General features: G+C 52.8%; 1 protein-coding gene across 1 annotated transcript; it reads left to right on the top strand.

The window, feature by feature from the left end:
• Positions 1 to 11,692: 11,692 nt before the first annotated feature.
• LOC306810421 (protein DGCR6) lies at positions 11,693 to 20,457 on the top strand. The gene is made up of 5 exons (XM_079322984.1): positions 11,693 to 11,889; positions 11,958 to 12,118; positions 12,744 to 12,844; positions 17,535 to 17,675; positions 19,734 to 20,457. Exons 1-5 carry the CDS (start codon positions 11,765 to 11,767, stop codon positions 19,815 to 19,817), a joined length of 612 nt encoding a protein of 203 aa, XP_079179110.1. The 5' UTR covers positions 11,693 to 11,764; the 3' UTR covers positions 19,818 to 20,457.

Raw genomic sequence — 20,457 nt, 5'->3', positions numbered from 1 at the left:
GCTGGGTGCCATCTATCCTTGCCCCCCGCCTTCCTCTGGGCAGGCAACATGCCTAGCCTTGCTTCCTGGTCCTGCGTGGGATGCAATGGGGAGATGAATGACCTTGCAGCAGTACAGGCAGGTGGGAAGCAGCAGTCAGAGTGGGACGCAGGTCCCACAGGGACCCGCGGGGGCTGCTGCTACACGTGCTCATCGGGCATCAGACGTGAGCCCTGAGGGCAAGACGAGGAGCTTCCCTTCCCCCAGGATCCAGCATTGTCCCGGTGGCTGACTAGTCCCATGGTCAGAGACTCCTCATTGTAGCCTGGGTCAGACCCTGAGGTTCAAGAGATCTCTGGCCACTAAGCAAAGAGAGCCCCCCTCTGGGTCCTCAGGGTGCTGGGACACAAATGTGGGGGGCATGAGCTCTGAGCTCCGCTTTCTAAAGCCCCTGCCCAGGGGCTGCCAACCCTGTCAGCATTTGGGGTCTTCACACAGCCCCAGGCACGATGCTGGCAGAGGACAAGGCTGGGACAAGCCCAGGGGCAGCCCAGAAGCTAAGGCTCCTCCCACACGGCTTCTGCCCACGATTCCTAAGCAGGATTGTCCCTGACATTAGAATTGGGGCTGTCTGCTTCCAAGGGAGCCAGGAGCATTGGTGCCTACCACTGAGCCATCCTGAGCTGTTCCCACCCTGGGGGATGATGTCCCAGAAGACCACCAGACCAAAAGGTCAACCACAGCAGTCTCAGAGGTGATGGAGGCAGCTGATGAGCACCAAAACGGGATGAGACCACATGGAACCAGGACTGCAACCAGCCCAGCACAGCACTCAGGAGGGGATGGGGCTCTGGCCCACACCAGGGGCATTGCTCAGCATTGTGTAGCTGGAGCCAGCACAGTACCTGACACTGGCTAGAGAAGCATCATCACATAACACAAAGCTGAAGAATGACATCACAGCATTGCTTCACAGGCTTCTGGTCACCTTTCAGAGTTCCTGCACTCTCCCTGCACTTTCCTTCAGGTTTTATTTGGGAAGATACGGCTGAAACTAGTCCTGGGACATCAGACAGTGCAGAAAAAGGAGTGGATGAATGAGCTCAATGTAACCAGATGCAAACCAGAAAATCAATAGAAAAATGGGGACACTGAATCTATAAGACCTGGGATGGCATCCAAGCCCCTCTCTCTACCACAGAGGTTGTCATTGGATGAACTGAAGAGGCTTCCAAGACACTCAGATTAATAACTACTCATAGGCTAGTAAAAGAGAAGAAGTTGAATCCAGGCAGTAAAAGTGCAAAACTAAACACAATTTAAGAGGCAAGGTTTGTCACAGACACCACATGGTCCTTATGCACATCTCTTCATGTCAGTGCTGAAAGGCACTCAGGGTAGCCACCTGTGATGGTCATGATGGTAGCCCAGCAAGGCGAGTTTGGGAATTGTCCCAGCCTCCTCTTGGGTCACTTTCTCACTCATGCAGGCAGCAAAGCTGGGCCTGGTGCCTCAGGAAAGTTGGGCACTCTCCTTGGTCCCAGGCTATCCTGGAACAGCAGAGGATCACCCAGGCCAAAGCCCATCCTTGGGCTCTGATCACAGTGCCAGCCAGCCAGCAGAGAGCCTGCAAGTGAGCAGCCTATGGATAAATGCAAAAATCCCATGTCACATACAGGTAGGCAGGTCACCAGAGGCTCCAGCCCAACCATCACATCAGGGTGGCCATGGCAATATCAGGCTAAGTCTTGGGATTCTCCAAAGGTGGAGATGCCCAGGCTCCCTTTGACTGTTCCAGGGTCACTCCTGGGGAGGAATTTTATTCCAGGATTCAACATGAATCTTCCAAGCTTCACCTGGTGACTGTTTCACCAAATCACATAATCCAGCACCACCAAGAAGGGTTCAGCTTCATCATAAAGCTGTGTTAGGGGAGTTTTAAGGTGACTAATGGAATGGTTCTTCCCTCCCCCAGAGGGTGCTGGCACTGCCCAGGCTCCCCAGGGAATGGGCACAGCCCAAGGCTGCCAGAGCTCCAGGAGCTGCCAGGGATGGACAGGGTGGGAGTGCTGGGGGGTCTGGGCAGGGCCAGGAGTTGTACTGGATGGTCCTTGTGGGTCCCTTCCTGCTCAAGACATTCAGTGATTCTGTGACCTTAGTCACTGGCTGTTCTCAGAATCCTTCCCCCAGCCCAGCCCTGCCCCCTCCTCCTGGTGCAATGTGAGTCAGCTCCATGACTGTGTTGATATCCCTTGTCCAGGCCTCTCCAGTTTTTTCCTCTTGAACTAGGAGATCACATCTGGACACTTGCTTCAGATGTCTGCTCATGCCCTTCGCAGCAGCTCCCACTATGGGCTTTGTCTTACTGAGTTAAAACAACAAGCTGATGTTCACCCTGATGTTCTCTGTTGCTTCCAGGGTCTTTTCAAACAGGGACCTTCCAGCCCAGACAGCTCAGAATCTTCCAGTAATGTCCTGTTATGCCATGGGCTGTGAAGGACGTGTATGAAGCATTGCCACACTTCATTATAATGAAGGGCTGATGAATCTCCTTTCCAGGTATCCTGCAGGCTTTTTTCCCATCATGCATGTTGGATATCTTTGACTGACAGCTCCCTGTGATAGACCCCAGTGAGGAGGTCTTGTCCAGGGGTTCACAAATCAACAGAGGCTGAAAACCATCTAACAATTTCCTTGCAGCTGTGAGTTCCACCAGGAGATTATACACACTTGCTGTTTTGAGCTGCTTTCCAGGGCTGTTTTGGGCAGACAGAAAATTTTGACCTCAAAGAAAACCAGCTGAACCCAGTCATGTGGGAAAATCAGGTGTTCTGCTCCCCTGAGATAAAGCAGAATCCACCTTCCCTGATAGACAGGTAGGGCTTTTGGTGACAACCTGGGGGCCATTGGGGAGGAGAAATTGCAGGAATGCTGTGACAGAGCCAGCAGCCCCTCTGTTCCACCATCACATCATACATGGGAGCAGAGGAGCACGGTGACACTTTTGGCTCCTTCTCTCCTCCACCAACACTGCAACACTGATCTTCCTCCCATTTCCTCCTGATTTCCCAAAGCAAAGAAGGAGCTCTTGAGTTGGACAACAGCACCGTTTTTTGGCTTGGCCAGTGAGCAAAAATAAAAGCCAGCCTGCTGCCAACAATTAATTTCCTGTTTCAGCTTCTACCAAAAATAAACTCATACGGGAAACTCCAATGAGAATGAAACACACAGAAGACAACTCAGAGCTCTCAAAACTATATAGGAAATTTCTCTCAGTGTTCACTAGGAAGTGGGATGACAGTGTCAGAGGGAATTTCATGCTGGATGGGGGAATTGTGAAGGGGTTTGGGCAGCTCCATCAGGATTATAAGGATATAAATATATATGCAGCTGACACTTCCTGGGCTTCATTACGCATGGGTGCTGTTTCCTTCTTTGCCTCACAAAGTGGATGCAGGGTCCTGACTGCCTGCCCTAGGACACTTGGCTCCAGGGATGGCCAGGCTGGAGACGCTGCGATGTCCCCAGGCCATGTGGGTGATGTCCTCGTGCAGCCACCATCCAGCTGGCACTGGGCTCTCTGTGCCACGCTGCATGGATCACCCCAGCTGGGACCCAGAAAGAGCTGCAGTCATTGCTTCACCACCAGAATCACCTCCCATTCCTCACCACAGCCATTGGTGACCTCATCAACATCTCTTGGGGACAGTTGATGTTTGAGGAAGGTTCTGGTGGTGTTTCAGTGGCAAGAAATAGAAGCCTTTTGCAGGCTACTGCAAGCTACTGCTTGTGTGCTCTCCATGTGCCCACCAGCTCCACTCCATGCAGGTAGCTCCAAACCTGCAAAGCCAAGGATGGGCACAGTGCTCCTGCAGGATGGCAGCTCCAGCATCAGCCCTCAGCAGGAAGGAGGAAGCTGTGTTCCAGGGGTCCCTGTGAGCATGGATGGTGGCTCTGGGACCCTGCACCCCCAGCCCTGGCATGGCACAGACACATAGATCCAGCACCCACAGCTTTGTCTTGGCATGGTGGAGCCTCTGGGGTGGGTATTTGCAGGTTGATTTTCCCTCATGAGAAAATGGGGCAAGGAGGTGGGGAGTGATTTGCCTCTGCACCCTGTGCCCAAGATGCAACAAGACACAGGACATCGATAAAAACACATACAAAAATATGTGTGTGTATATTATACACATATTTTAATAATTCATTATATATATATAATTTATTCCTGGAATGTATAGGAGTGTGTATTACATATAATTTATATATATTTAATATAATACAAAAATGTATTTGTATGCACTCCTATACACTCCAGGAGTAAAGGTTTTGCTATTTCTATATGTATTTTTGTATATAGACGCCTACACTCCCGTATATACTCCCACAGTACATAGTACATATACTTCCAAATATATAACATGGATTTTATAGACTTCTGTAGTTTTATGTATACAGTTTTATATATATATATACACACACACAACATGTATATATATATATATATATACACAAACACTTATGTACTTATCTGTTTTTCTAAGCTTCAGGAGGTGAGGGTGAGGACGTTGAGGTCAGGCTGAGCCTGCCCACTCCTCCAGGTGCCAGCCACATCCCCACTGGCCTCATGGCAGTGCCACCCAGGAACCTCTCATCGCCGTGCCCACAGACCAGGTTTTGTGACACCAAATCCAAGCAGTGCTGTGCTGGGTACTTCCCTGAGGATCTGGGCTTCAGGGAGCTCCAGCACGGACTTGTGGAAGTGTTTCCACGAGATCCAGGACGCCAACTAATCCCGGGCCGCAATGAGCTGCACAGAGCAAAGGGATTTCTAACACACGGAGCCATTGCTGCGCAAATCCAAGGGCCCGAGCCTTTATTTCAGCCTCTGCATCATTTGGGGAAAATCCATATTTTGGCAGGGAAAGTACTAGGGCACTGTATCCAAGTGTTTTGGGCAAGAGAGGAGGAATAATTAGGCGGAAGTCAGGCAGAGGCTCCGGGTACCTGATTCATCCCCATCCTGTGCTCCCGGCGGCATCGCGCCTGCCCGTGTTTAGTCTATGTGGGAGCACAAATCACTGCGCAATGTCATCCCTCTGCCCGGATCTGGATTTCATTAGGAGCCACATGATCGGCCTGGCTGCTGCCGGGGCTGGCCGCGCTCCCCCCGAGGAGCTGCACAGGATGCGGGGCGGAGGTCGGGGCGCGGGGCTGAATGGGCTCCTTGTCTGCAACACAGGAGCCGCAGCCTCCTCGTTGGGAGGGGTGATTTGTCCCCCTGAGGGGCTTGGAGACCCTGAAAATATCGTGAGGGGAAGGTATTGCAGGCTGCAGCTGTCCCCTGCTCAGATGGTGACTGATACTGAGTTATTTCCCAGGGATTTCGGGTGTCCCTTTTCTGCTGGAAATGGTTCTGCAGGATTAGGGTGTGTCCTGTCCCTTGCTGAGCTTTTTTCTGTGATTTTTTTTAGGTTTTGTCCCCAGTCGCGCCGGATCGGGAGGGGGCAGGGACGTTCCCTGCACTCCGCGCACTCCTCCCGCCGCTTGGAGCTACGCGGGCTGCATCTCCGGGATTTCTGTCCTAGGAATCATCTCTCTGTTTTCCGCTTGTGCTTGTGATTTGCATTTGCTTGCGATAACTTTATACACTACTCTGCAAGCAGAAAAGAGTTTTGCAGCTGCTGGATTTCCGAGCGTGGTTGCGATGTAGTCTGAGATTCAAAGTGTCCCAGAAAAACGGATTAAACAGATTTTTTGCGTCCTCATTTGGGAATTGTTCCTGGACCTATTTTGTTCCCAGGACCCACGAGCTGAGGTCCCTGCCCAAAGTCGGGCTGCTGACACAGAGGGACACGAGTGCCAACTGGGCAGTCCCAGCCAAGGGATAGTGTTGGCTCCTGGCTGCTGTGACCCCTGCATACAGTAATACCCTTTACATCTCTTGCATCCCTTGGATCCTTTACATCCCATAGTGACTCTTACATCCCGTTACACTCTCTGAATCCCTTGCAGGCTCCTTGCATGCCTTGCATTCTTAATAGCCTGCTGCAGCTCTTTCAGCATCCTTTACATCCCTTACATCCATTGCATCCTTCTCAGCTCACCGAATCCCTTATGTCCTGCTGCATCCTTTATGTCGTGTCGCTTGCATCCCGTACATCCTTTGCACTCACCCCTTGCTCCCTGTGGTGCCTGTACACAACACCCAGCCAAGTCCATACACTTGTGTCTCATCTGAGGTCATTCTTGGTTATGAAGCCCTGTGGAGTGACCTGGGAGTACCTGCACCAGCCAGCCAGGAGCCTCTCCAGCAGGTCCAGGGGAAGCAGCTCCTGGCCTTTACCCAGGCTCCCCAGGAGCCTGTCCATGGAGTGATACAGACTTGTCACCTCACCTCAGATAGACCTGACACTCTTTTCTCTGCAGGTGCAAAGACATGAGAGGCTCCTGGGCTGACACATGAATTTGCCCTGGCTGAGCATCCATGTCCCATTCCAGGAATGATGTGCACTCAGGACATACGGCTGCAGCATCTCCTCTGACTCCCCATGGAGCTTGGCCCTGACAACCAAAGCCTGGGCATGTTTTCCAACATGTTTCCAATGATGCACGCTGCCCTTCCAGCCCAGTAGCTCCTGGTCTCCCAGCTACACAGCAGCCAGCAAGAGAGTATGCAGGCTTCACCCAGCACCACCGAGAGCCAGTGACCACCTCGATCCAGATCTTATTTTAGCTGCAGCTCAGGGGTGAAATTCCCGTTTAGATATTCAGCTCCAGAGGCCAGAGCAGGGGAAACACTTTTACTCTGCAGTGTTTAAATTGGAATAAATCCGGTGAGCCTGAGGCTGAAGCTCTGGCACTCCCAGCCATGCGCTTCCCTTGCCTGGGGAATGAGGTGAGGGCCCACAAAAGGTTAAAGGGGCCTGAAAATGTAGGGGGCAAGGCTGGGGAGCGGTGACCACACAGCCAGTGCAGGGTGGAGTCAGAGGGCTGCTGCTGGCACCCCTACCTCAGAGGGTTGATGTGGCTCTTGGAGGGTCCAAAGAGACATTGGAGGAGACTTGAGGAAACCATCCAAGCCAAGCTGGCTGAGAAGAGACAGATCCAGGCTTGAGGAGAGGAGCCCCCCAGAGCTGGCTCTAGGGGGAGGTTGCTGCTTCAGGAAAACTCTGGCTCCAACTCTGGCTTAGGCACCAGCCAGGGACTAACTGCAGGCACCATGGCTTGGGTGGAGCTGCTGTCCAGTCACCGGCACTGGCCATCTCAGTCCATTCCAGTGCCATGGACAGCACAGCCCTGCTGGATGCTCGCCAGCCCTCAGCCCAAGGACCAGACAATGCTGACCTGTGCCTGACTTCACAGTAAAGGCAGTAAAGCCATGTTTGGTGCAGAATTAGCAGTGCATTGGCCTCTTTCAGTGGCAGCTGGCCGCCCGGTGACACCACACTCACCAAAGGTTGAGGGGGGCACTTCTGGCTCTGGAGAGGTGACTCAGAGCCATGGTGATGTGGCAGCTCTCCCAGGGACTCCAGATTTGGACAGACATCTCCTGCAGGAGGGTGTGTGCTCATGGTTCTTGGGGATTATTCCCTATGGCAATATGCCCCTATGCACCATACTCCACAGACAACCCACTCCTGCAGTATTTCTTGTCCCCCTGCTTCAACCCAGCCTCCTCTGTACCAACAGTATGAGGAAAGCCCTGCAGTTGGTTTGAGGGCTCAAGAAGCAGCAGCAGCAGGACAAGATCAACACAGATTCCACTGTGCCAAGGGAAAGAGCATCCCACTCTCCCAATGCAAAGGTCCTACAGCCGTGAGTGTCAAAATGTGGCCTCATCCTGCCCAGCAGAAAGAATCCCACTGGGGTCTTCCCCAGCCACTCTCTCACTCCATGGTGGGGGTGACAAGGTGAGGAAGGACATGGGAGCTTTCTCAGGTCTGCCTGTCCCTTCATAGTTCAATCCAGGCTTAGTTAAGTCTCTTCCTGGGCTTCATAATCCAACTGCAGGGTTGTTTCAAGCCCTTGGGTGCAGATGCTGTGGTTTCATTCTCAGTGCTGGTATGTTCTACGGAGCTCAGGAAGGACCAGTGCTTCCTCACTCGTGCTGTGTCACCTGCACTGCTTGTGGCATCACTGCAAACACTGTTAGCTGGTCAGGGACTACCCCACCTCAGCCTGAACCCATTCCCCAGGAGCTTCCTGCACATCCCAGCATATCCTGATGTACTCCCTGCCTGGACTTATAGAGCATGGGACACCTCAGGTCACATATCCCCATGTGTGCAACTCACCCACCTCCCCTACATTCCCAGATCCAGCCTAGGGCAACAGATTGTCCCCAACAACTGACCCAGCCACAGTCCAGCTCACTCAGCTCCTTCCTTCAACGAAACCCCATGTCCCTCTGTCCCCATGGTGCTTGTGCAGGTCCTGGTGGAGGACCCTGTCCCAGCTCCATCCCCACAGAGAGCTTGTCCAGCATCCTGGCCCAGCAATGATCCCATGCAAAGCCCTGTACTTCATGGAGCACACACCAGCTCAGATCCCTGCCCCAGGAGCCCCAAAATCCCAGCGTTTGTATCCCCAGCCCTGCAGGCTGCAAAGGCAGTGCCCAGAGCTGCTGGGCTAATGAGAAATGCATGGGACCCACATCTGGTAGCGATTGAGCCAGGAGCAGTGCTGGGAAGGGAGGAAGTGCAGATTTCCTGCAGCACAAAGGAAGGGAGAGGAATGTCCGTGACAGAGCTGAGGCCCTGGCTGCCCCCTCTCTCCATCTTCACAGGGGTGCACAGGCATCAGACCACGCTTACTCCCTTGCTGGCACTGCTGGAGAGTGTCCCTGGGCATGTGCTTCCTCTTCCCCGGGCTGAGCCGCTCAGCTGCCCGGCCACTCCCCTTTCCATCCACAGGCATGCACAGGAACCCCATGGCCACTATGCAGAGCCATGGCCATGCGCTGCCAGAGTCTCTGCAGGACCTCCTCCCACCAGCCTGCTGCTGTTCAGGGTCCCCACAGACAGACACCCCCAGGCTTGAAAGCCCCTCGAAATAGCCTTGGGCAGGGAGCAGAAGCCTGGTGAAGCCCTTAAAGCAGCAAAGTCAAGGCAGAGGCTGCACTGTGCCATGCCCATGAGGCTGTGACTTGGAGGGGACAAGGCAGGTGGCATTTATGTCCTCACCAGTGCAGGCAGCTGTGTCAGGGGAGGCAGTTGGTCTGGTTGTATTCTAGGTGAAGCCTTTGTTACCATACCTGAGCATCACTGGCTATCAATGGGATTTTGTGCTGTGCTGCTGGGGGTATTCCCTGGGACAGCAAAACTCTGTGACAGCAGATGACACACAGAAGGCGATATTAGCAAATGCTGCCATCAAATCTTCATGGAGGAGTCTGGTAAAGTATTGGGGATGCTTTCATCCAGGCTATTGCTCCAGTCAAAGCTGAGCAGCACAGCTCATAGTTCTGCTTTAAAGGACCCTTTTATCCCATTACCCAGCAGCTCAGCAGAGGCTGCACCACTCAGCCTCTGGCTGCTCTACATAACAAAACCTCGTGGTGGTTCCTGAGGAAATCACTCCATGGAGGTGTTACTACCAGGCTGGGGGAAGGATGAGGGGAGGACAGGCTGGACAGACAGACACAGCAGGGTTAACTCCATAAGGTCTAAGCAGCCCAGGCATAGAGAGATCTGCAGTTAGCCCATGCAAAGTCTCCCCAGCACTTGGGATTTGGGGTTCCTTCAACAGAAATTTGAGGTATTGAATTAGGGGGAAAAAGTAATTTCCGTTCAGGGATGTTTTCAGGATAGCCCATTTTGCTGGAGATGCTCTGTGTTCTCTCTGCCACTTACAGTCCCCTTGAGCAGCAGTATAGCTTCTGTAGGCTTTGAAGTCCTATTAAATCCAGTATTGTTATGGCATTTTAAACCAATTTCAATTAATCTTTCCCCTTATTAATTAAAGAAAGGAACCTTTTCCTGTGCTCTGCTGCCATAATGCCCAGCTCATCTTGCTCCAGTTGTCATCTCCCACACCCAGCATGCATGGGAAAGATCCATCACCATCCCAGCACACAACACTCCGTGTGTTTTCAGGGATTGGAAGGGATCTGGGCAGCCGTGCAGCCTCATCCTTCCCAGGGCACCCACAGCAGGATCCTGGCACAGTGTCTACAGGGGATGTTCCCTACTTCACAAGCTGGAATTACTTCACAGAGTGCAATCCCAGCAGCGCTGGTGATGCCCATATTTTTGGGCGTGGTTGAAGTCATCCTGTCACCCGCTTTTGACTCATCCACTCCAAAGACAACAAATTAAATCTGAAACGCTCCTGATAAAGTAATTAAAAACATCTCTAGCTGCTTCCAGACTGAAGCAGGAGGACATGCTGAGATTCCTCCCTGTGCATCCCATGGGATGGGCTGGGGTGGAAGCACCTGGAAATTTCTGGCCAGGGCCCAGTGGGGAGGGTGTGGAGGTCGAAGAAGCGGCAAGAACCAGGGATGTGCAGGAGCGCTAGGATGGGTGGGGCAGGGGCGATGGGCGGGGTCATGTGAGGGGGCGGGGGCAGGATTAGCAGTCCCTTAGGCTGGGATTAGCAGTCCCTCAGGCCGGGATTGGCTGTCCCTCAAACTGGGATTAGCAGTCCCTTAGGCCAGGATTAGCAGTCCCTCAGACCGGGATTAGCAGTCCCTCAGACCAGGATTGGCAGTTCCTTGGGCTGGATTGGCAGTCCCTTAGGTCAGGATTATCAGCCCCTTGGGTCGTGATTAGCAGTCCCTCAGGGCAGGATTAGCAGTCCCTCGGGGCAGGATTAGCAGTCCCTTAGCCCGGGATTAGCAGTCCCTCGGGGCAAGATTAGCAGTCCCTTAGGCTCGGATTAGCAATTCCTCAGGCTGGGATTGGCAGTCCCTTCGGGGCGGGATTGGCAGTCCTTCAGGCCGGGATTAGCAGTCCCTCAAACAGGGATTAGCAATCCCATTAAGACCAGGATTACCAGTCCCTCAGGGCAGGATTAGCAGTACCTTGGTCTGGGATTAGCAGTCCCTTTGTCCGGGATTAGCAGTCCCTCAAACCAGGATTATCAGTCCCTTAGGCAGGGATTGGAAGTCCTTCAGGCCAGGATTGGCAGTCCCTTGGGCTGGGATTAGCAGTCCCTTAGACCAAAATTAGCAGTCCTTTAGGCCGGGATTGGCAGCCTCTTAGTCCGGGATTAGCAGTCCCTTAGTCTGGGATTAGCAGTCCCTTGGGTCATGATTGGCAGTCCCTCGGGACAGGATTAGCAGTCCCTTAGTCCGGGATTAGCAGTCCTTTAGTCTGGGATTAGCAGTCCCTTAGTCCAGGATTAGCAGTCCCTTAGGTTGGGATTGGCAGTCCCATAGTTCGGGATTAGCAGTCCCTTAGGCTGGGATTAGCAGTCCCTTAGTTCAGGATTGGCAGTCCTTTAGGCCGGAATTGGCAGTCCTTTAGGCCGGGATTAGCAGTCCGTTAGGCCGGGATTGGCAGTCCCTTAGTTCAGGATTGGCAGTCCTTTAGGCCGGGATTGGCAGTCCTTTAGACTGGGATTAGCAGTCCCTCGGGCCGTGATTGGCAGTCCCTCGGGGCGGGGCTTGTGAAGACCATAGGGGCGGGTCCTGAGCGGCTCGCGGGCGGGGCGGGACGGTGGAGGCGCGGGGGACGTGGGGTGCCCCGCGCATGCGCAAGTTGCGTCAGGGGGGAGAGGGCGCTAGGCCGTGCGCAGGCGCAGATCGCAAAAGGACGGCGAGGGAAAGGGGGGGGTAGCAATGGCGTGGCCCGGCGGGTTTGAGGCGGCCGAGCAGCAGCAGCAGCAGCAGGTGCTGTCCCGGCAGCAGGAGCGGCACTATCGGCTTCTGGCCGAGTTGCAGGCACTTGTCAAGGCGCTTCCCAGGTGAGCGGAGCCCGAGGGCGCGCAGGGGCCGCTGCCGGTGCCGGCGCTGACCCAGTTTGTGCCCGCAGTGCCTGCCAGCAGCGCCTCTCGTACACGACGTTGTCCGAGCTGGCGCTGGCGCTGCTGGACGGGACCGTGTTCGAGATCGTGCAGGGGCTGCTGGAGATCCAGCACCTCACCGAGAAGAACCTTTACAGTCAACGGCGGCAGCTGCACAGCGAGCACCGCGGTACCGGCGCCACCGTGGGGGTTGTCCCGGGCCGTGGGGGGATCGGAGACGGGAGCAGTCACTGGGGCGGGCGCCACAAGGGTGGCCGTCCTGGAGCACTGGAGGGGATGGAGGAGGTGGACTGCTCAGGGGAAATGGGGGTAGCGCTCCAGGGAAGTGATGGGGACCCTGCGGGGGGAGACGGGCCTGCGGCATCTCTGGGGTGGGGGGAGGCTCGGGGGGTACTGGGGGGTGGGACGTTGTGGGGGCGGTGGGGGGACCCCAGGGGGACAGGTAGTGGCGGCTTGGGGTGGCACTGGGGGGAGGGGAGGGAGTTGCATGGGGAATGTGGAGACGCTGGAGGTGACGCTAGAGGGCACAGGGGGACTGTGATGGGTACACTGCGGGGTTGTGGATGGTGCTGAGAGGGACAGCTTGGGGGTGGCACTGGAAAGGCAGGTTTAGGGAGCCCTGGGGGTGGGCTGTGAGGGCATCGGGGGGCTGTAGGGAATGACAACGCTGGTTATGGGGAGGGCACTGATGGCTCTCAGCGGGGAGGGGGTGGCAGGAGGGAGAGGTGGCACTGATGGCACTCGGGACACCTGGCAGCAGCATGCTCTTCCTGCGCCCCCCTTGCCCGTGGCAGGTCTGAAGCAGGAGCTCTTCCACCGGCACAAGGAGGCCCAGCAGTGCTGCAGGCCCCACAACCTGCCACTGCTCCGTGCAGCCCAGCAGCGCGAGATGGAGGTGAGGGAGCTGGGGCGAGATGGAGCTGAGGGGGGGCTGGGGCGAGATGGAGCTGAGGGGGGGCTGGGGCGAGATGGAGCTGAGGGGGGCTGGGGCGAGATGGAGCTGAGGGGGGGCTGGGGCGAGATGGAGCTGAGGGGGGGCTGGGGCGAGATGGAGCTGAGGGGGGGCTGGGGCGAGATGGAGCTGAGGGGGGGCTGGGGCGAGATGGAGCTGAGGGGGGGCTGGGGCGAGATGGAGCTGAGGGGGGGCTGGGGCGAGATGGGTGAGGGCGGGGGAGATGGAGCTGAGGATGGGGAGTGCAGAGCTGTGTCTGCTGCCTGGGCTCTCACAGCCCCGTTGCTGCAGGAGCACTGCAGGATCTCCAGAGGGTTTGGTTGTTCCTGCCATGCAGCCTTGGCAAACACCAGCTGTCCTGGCTGGCCTTGCTAGCACAGACCTAGGTTCCTCACCCCAATCTAGAGGCTTCTTGCTCCACCTTTTGTCCCCTCAAAGTAAGGGCACAGGCTCTTGCCATCCCAGGTGTGATCTGAGAATTGTGGAAGCTCAGGAGCCTGCTCCAAAGGCAATGCTCTCCACTGTACTTTAGTGATCCACCATTATCTGATGGGCTGAAGCCTGTATAGGATAGGAAGCAAGAGACAGAAAACATGGAGAAGGCACCTAAAATCTGCCATGCTATTGTAGGAAGTCAAAAGTAGACAATACTCTCAAAACAATCACATTTTACTGAGTACCACTGATAAGGAGGAAACACCGTGAGTTTCATAATTACAATAATAGTTTCTGAGAGGAGGAAACACCTCGAGTTTCATAATTACAGTAATAGTTTCCGAGAGCATCCCAAGGCATTTCGAAAGGATTCTGTCCCAGAGGACTTTTCTGTCACTTCTTGGTGATAGATAGAGGCAGTTTTATAATGTAAGAAAACTACAAATAGCTGGTTATGTTAATCAGTGGAGTTGAAATGTGGGGGGAAGCTACTTTGGTCCACATTAGGTGAATGAGAACTGTTTCCTGCCTTGGCACATGGCAAGCACCATGTCAGTGTTTGCTGTTGGATTCTTTGATGTTTCCACATTCCTCATTTTCTGTCAAGGTGACTAAAGCCAGGCTGGACCTCTGGTACTTGTCCTTGTTACTTCTGTCTCTGAGTAACTTAGACTTGCAACAGTAATCTCTACTGCCTGTTCTATACTTCCAGTATTTTATTAAATTCCCCAAATACGTCTCACTTCTCCTTGTCTTACATGCTGTGCAACTTCCTCCTACCAGCCCTCTGCCTTCCTTCTGTTTTCCTCTCCCAGGTGTTAATAGAGTCACTTCTTCCTGTTTTTATCCTCTCACAGTTCAGCTGTAGAGCATTTTGGGAGGAGATTGACCATCTCTGTTATATCTGATATATGTCTAATTGGAACAGCCCTCTGTGGTTAAAGGTTTCCATGACCAGCTCCTATGAGATATCTGTCCTGGGAGCCCAATCCCAAGCTAATATAAGGTGTATATTTTAGATGTATGGTTTCTCAGTGGAACCCTTGGCATTTAGAAAAGCCTAGCTCATCCTGCAGGGTCCACAGCCACCAGGGCTGAAGCAAAACTTTTGTGCCTTAGATTTGTCCAAGATATGGCACTTTTCTAACCCAGAATTAGATGCCTCACTAAACCATGTGAGGCACTTAAATTGGGGTGTTCTTTTCAAGCCTAAAGAAAGTCAGTCCTCCAGCACAGTAAGTGGAGACAGTAGCACACTGAGATGGGTGGGAGGAAAGAAAATCTGGGGACTGAGGGATTTTCTGAGGGATAATCTGCCCACAAGGGGAGTGAACCCCTGGACTGAAGAAAGTGTGAGGACAGAGCTTGCTTAGGCTTGTTCCTCAGCATCCTTTGGTGAAGGAGCAGTCATCACTCTGCCTTGCATTCTTTTGGGGCTGGAAGTTTCTTCCCATTTATTGCCATGAGATCCTGCCCTAATGTTTTCTCTGGAGCAGCTTTTGTGTGGTCACCTTCTCATGGATCCAAGTTGTGCATCTTCCTTAGCTGCAGGTTCTGTGAAGGTTTCTCACTGTGATGTGCTAGTTGTGGTCTCTACATCCAGGAGAGGTACCAAGAGGTAGCTCCTGCCCCATGTTAGTCATAACTGGTCTTTGTTAGGTCACACCTTTTGCAGAGACGTGGATACCCTTGCTGCAAACACACCTCAGCCCTTCCCCAGGCTGTTCATGGCCAAGAGTTCTGTCGCATAAATTCTGAATTTTCACCAGGAATTGTGGCAGGGTGGAGGCATTCGGCTCCCCTCCAAGGCCTCTTTACCCACCAGCCACTGGTGTAGGATATCTTGGGGTTTGTGACTTCTGCCTTTCTGTGCAGCTGGGATAGTTTAACCACATGGATGTTTCCAGCTGAGCATGTGCCTGTGTTCTCTGTTACAAAGGGACAGCATTGCATGAATGACATGTTGAAACTTGGGGCTGTTCACAGAATCACAGAATAAGCTGAGTTGGAAGAAACCTACAAGGGCCATCCAGTGCAGCTCCTGGCCTTGCCCAGACCCCCCAGCACTCCCAGCCTGTCCATCCCTGGCAGCTCCTGGAGCTCTGGCAGCCTCGGGCTGTGCCCATTCCCTGGGGAGCCTGGGCAGTGCCAGCACCCTCTGGAGGAGGGAAGAACCTTTCCCTGAGCTCCAGCCTGAGCCTGGGCAGTGCCAGCACCCTCTGGGGGAGGGAAGAACCTTTCCCTGAGCTCCAGCCTGAGCCTGGGCAGTGCCAGCACCCTCTGGGGGAGGGAAGAACCTTTTCCTGAGCTCCAGCCTGAGCCTGGGCAGTGCCAGCACCCTCTGGAGGAGGGAAGAACCTTTCCCTGAGCTCCAGCTTGAGCCTGGGCAGTGCCAGCACCCTCTGGGGGAGGGAAGAACCTTTCCCTGAGCTCCAGCCTGAGCCTGGGCAGTGCCAGCACCCTCTGGAGGAGGGAAGAACCTTTCCCTGAGCTCCAGCCTGAGCCTGGGCAGTGCCAGCACCCTCTGGGGGAGGGAAGAACCTTTCCCTGAGCTCCAGCCTGAGCCTGGGCAGTGCCAGCACCCTCTGGGGGAGGGAAGAACCTTTCCCTGAGTTCCAGCCTGACCCACTCTTACACGACTTCAAGTCATTCCCACATGTCCTATCAGTGATCACCACAGAGAACGCATGTGTCTGTCCCTCCTCTCCCCCTTTCAAGGAAGTTGTAATTTCAGTGAGTCTCCTCCAGCTGAACAGACCAGGTGTCCTCAGCTGCTCCTCATATGGTTTCCCCTCAAAGCCCTTCACCATGTTCGTTGCCTTCCTTTGGATGCTCTGTAATGCTTTATTTATTTCATACTTGCAGGAGAAGCACAGAATCATGGAATGGTTTAGGTTGGAAGGGACCTTCAAGTTCATCCAGTCCCAACTCTGCTGTGGGTGGGGGCACCTACCACTATCCCAGGTTGCTCCAACCCCCATCCAGCCTTGCCTTGGACATATTCAGAGATCGGGCAGCCATAGCTTCTCTGGGCAGCCTTTGTCAGTGTATCACTATTCTCACAGGGAAGAATTCCCTCTCAACATCTAATCAAATCATTCCCTCTCCATTTGAAGCCATTCCTCCTTGTTGTGTCACTCTATTCCTTGTTCCAAGTCCCTCTCCAGCTCTCTTGGAGCCCATTTAGGCACTGGAAGGCCCTCTAAGGTCACACAGGGACTTCAGCCCTTGGATCATCTCCTTGGCCTCCTCTGGACTTGCTCTAGTAGCTCCATATCCTTTCAGTGCTGGGCCCTGGGGTTGGAGGCAGCTCTGCAGATGGGATGTCATCTGAACAGAGCAGAGGGGCAGAATCTTCCTCCTCACTCTGCACTGCTCACCCTACAAAAATGAGCATTGTTTTTTAATGGGATTTGATGATTCCTGGTGCTTCTTGTGGCTTGCAAAGGAAGTGCTTCTCAGTGCAGCCTGGTGAGGTTGTATCACCTCTGCAGATATGGGGCTTTTTACTTGATTTGTGCTCTGCTTGTCCCCTGCAATCCTACTCTCTGCTTCCACTCCTGATTTCCAGCATGCCTTTGTCATCCACATGTTTGCTGGGCTCCATTTCTTCTCTGGAGGCAGCACAGAGACTCTGCTGAAGTTTGTGCAAATGTTGGTGAGGCAGGAGGGGCATGTCCTCCTGGTTGGAGCTATTCTGGGAAAGTCCTTTCATAATGTTCTCAGTCTGTCAAAAATAGAGCCCAGCATTCAGATCCTTTCACAAATAAATAGTATCTGTATGGGGTTTACAGCTCCAGTTCCATATTAGTGTCCAGGGAGCCATCTTGATGAGCTTCAGGCCCAAGTTATTCCTCCAAGGCTTCCTTCAGCCTCACCTGAGAAGGGCACATAGTTCTTGGGCTGGGTTCAGCTGTAGCTCAGATGGTGACTCATCAGGGAAAGTGGTTCAGACACTCATCGATTCCTTATGATCTTTCCTGGCCTCCAAACACTGGCCTGGGGGAGCAGGCTGTTCCCATGACTTCTGCATTTTCTTGAGTGGCAGCTTTGCAGGTGGAGGTGTTAAGACCTGGAGTTGTGCTGGTTGCCCGCAGAGCCTGATTGTTCTTGGGTTCCACTAAAAGCCTTTCAGATGAGAAAAAAGCTGGGAAGAAGGTAGATATTTCACTTTCCCATTGACTTTTATGTTTTCCAGGCTATGGAGCAACAGATCCGAGAGGAACAGCGAATGATGGATGAGAAGATTGTTTTGGAATTGGACCAAAAAGTAATCGACCAGCAGAGCACCTTGGAGAAGGCTGGGGTGTCTGGCTTCTATATCACCACCAACCCCCAGGTTGGTGTTTGGGAACAGCAAGCAAGGCATCTTGACAGAACCTGAAGTAACAGAACAAGAGGGAATGGCTTCACATTGCCAGAGGGCAGGGTTAGGTGGGATTCTGGGGAGAAATTCTTTTCTGGAAGGCTGGTAAGGCACGGTTACCCAAAGCAGCTGTGGCTGCCCCATCCCTGGAGGAGTCCAAAACCAGGCTGGACAGGGCTTGGAGCAACCTGGGATAGTGGAAAAGTTTTCCCTGCCCATGGTAGGGGTTGGGAGTGGATGACCTGTAAAAATCCCTTCCAACCCATCATTTCATGATGACAGTGCTCTTGGGTTAGTACCTTTAATAAAAAAAAAAATAAAATCTTGCTGTAGATAAATCGGGGATGGATGTGTCAGAACAATCTGTCCTTTGCCTCCCAGTGGGTGGGTGGTATGCACTGGAGAGACCATGTATCCAGTTCATAACAAAAGAGCAGAAACCCAGGTACTACTTGGCAGCATTCCCAACTTCCTGCAGTATTTTTTTCCATTGTGGAGAGAAAAAGCACTGTGCCAACAGCCTGCAGTCCTGTGACTCTCAAATGGGTCTGAAAAGCACTAAAATAATTAATTTACTGCATTTATATTCAGTTTCGCTATGAAAACTGACTTCAAATCTCTTTATTAGGCACCTTGTGCATTCTTGCATGTGACTTGCTGGAGCTGATGATCTTGGGCTTTGATTAAAGAATTGTTCCCAGTTTCCCCAGGGCATTTATTCTCAAAACATCTGAGGAGTCACCTGGTTTGTCCACATTGTCCTTATGCCACCACAGGAACAAAAACCTCAAAATTCCCAATCCTGTTGTAGAGCCATACAAGTTTACAGTGAACACAGGGACAGGCTGTTCTTAACTCTGTTTTTTCAGCTGATCAAATGTCACTTTGATAAAGACCTACTGCTGAGAAAAGATGGCTTAAATGAAGCTAAACAGCCATTTTCTAACACCCACCCACATGATTCTCAAGTGTGGAGCCTTGAACAACCCTCTCATTTTTTCAGTGTTGCCATTCCCCTGCTGTATAATGTAGAGAACCCATTCTCTCCCTCCTGCCCTGCCCTTTATGTTGTTTTTGTAAGTAATAACCCTTACTAGGGTTCCTCTCTGCTGAGTTTGTGTATGTTTGCCTTTAGGGATAGGTGCCAAGCCCAATCCGGATCTTGGCTTGTGCCTGTGAGTGCCACCAAGAAATCCCTGCTGGAATCTGTTCACGTGGTTCCCATCAGCTGATGTCTTTCCCCCCCAGTCTATATGAAATGCCTCCTTGTGCAGGGGATATATTTTTACTAAAATAGAATTTTATTTCCATAACTCCATGTCTGCAGGGCTGAGTCACAGACTGACTACACTCAAATTATTGGCTCCACCATGTTGTCTCTGAGCTTGATGTAATTGAAGAGTGAGCAGGTGGTGAAGGAACCATGAGCTAATGTTGATGTCTCCACTTGACTGTGGTCTTGGAAAAGGGAGTTTTCCAGGAATGGGGAATGAAATGCCTGGAGGGAATTTGATGCATCAGCACAGCCAAGTGTTGCACCTGCATTGGATCCCAGTTAAAGAGTTCCCAAAGCAATCCCTCCTCTTCTTGCCCTTCTATGCTGGGAAGGGGTCAGGGAGTTGGAGATGCTGTGGGGGATGTGGGGAGGGACCTTGAGAACCTCCTCTGGGACTGCTGCCCCTCCTCAGCCTGCAGAACTGGCCAGCCCGAATAGCTCCTAGCACATTTATCATGGCCAAGGAGAAAAAGCCTCTCTGGATCCTTAAAGAATCCTCAGGCTCTGGGATTCCTAAGACAGCCACAATTTGCAACAGGTCTGGTAAAATGTCACTGCTCCCATGTTTTAGAGAAATGCCTGAACAATATGAAGCATTTGATTGTTAGCTTACTGGTTGTTTTTTGTTTTGGTTGGTTTTTTTTAATTCCCTAAGAACAAGAAGCTCTTGAGGAGGTGGTACAAGCCAGTCCTTCCTGCTTCCTGCAGGAGAGAGTGGGATCATCGACTTTTGAAACATCTTTCTCCTTTTGCAGGAGCTGACTCTACAGATGAATTTGCTGGAGCTGATTCGGAAGCTGCAGCAGAAGGAAGCTGAGGCTGAGAAGACTTTTTCCTGAAAGAGCAAATCTGCTGTTCACTTCCCAGAGTTTTTCCTCTGACTTCCCTCTAAATAACAGACCGTCCATGCATTTGCTTTGTATTGTGTCGGGAGGAGGCTTCAGGAGTATAAGAAATTGCTGAGGCACTTAGAGCTGGGGCAGGCAGAACCCACTGCTGGGGTGGTTGGGAGCCTGGGGATGGCTCTCTGATCCTCAGAGCAGTGTCAGCTGCATCTGGCTCAGCTGGGAGCTGATGGAGTGTGGTCACCTGCCAGGAATGTCCTGCAGTGATGCTGAGGCCATCACTGAGCCGAGGCTGGGCTGAGCACTGAGGCAGCATGTGGAGCCCCCGCTGTGTGAAGGTGACCCTTTCTTTAGATTATGTAACTGGGGGAAGGAAACAATTCCAAGGGTGCTTCTATGTGTTGTTGAGGCAGAAACAACCTCTTAGGCAGGCCCATCCCAGAGGCTCCTCCAGGCTGGTACTAGCATTATCTGTATGCTGGCCAGCATTATCTGTATTAAAGGAGAATTCAGGCCTCAGCCCAGACTGGTGTTTGCAGTGTTCCCACTGACTTGGAAAGCAGAGCTTTGGCTTTGTTCTTTTAAAACAGTTTCAAAATTAAGAGAAATAAAACACTCCCCTTCTGAGGCTGCA

Source organism: Erithacus rubecula (genome assembly GCF_903797595.1).
Source record: "Erithacus rubecula genome assembly, chromosome: 19".
Taxonomy (NCBI): domain Eukaryota; kingdom Metazoa; phylum Chordata; class Aves; order Passeriformes; family Muscicapidae; genus Erithacus; species Erithacus rubecula.
Note: the sequence above shows the minus strand (reverse complement) of the source record. Positions and strands in the feature narration are given on the sequence as shown.

Coding starts and splice junctions, on each gene's coding strand:
- LOC306810421 (XM_079322984.1), top strand. CDS start 11,765: ATGGCGTGGCCCGGCGGGTTTGAGGCGGCCGAGCAGCAGCAGCAGCAG. Junction 11,890..11,957: donor CTTGTCAAGGCGCTTCCCAG/GTGAGCGGAGCC, acceptor TTGTGCCCGCAG/TGCCTGCCAGCAGCGCCTCT. Junction 12,845..17,534: donor CCCAGCAGCGCGAGATGGAG/GTGAGGGAGCTG, acceptor TATGTTTTCCAG/GCTATGGAGCAACAGATCCG.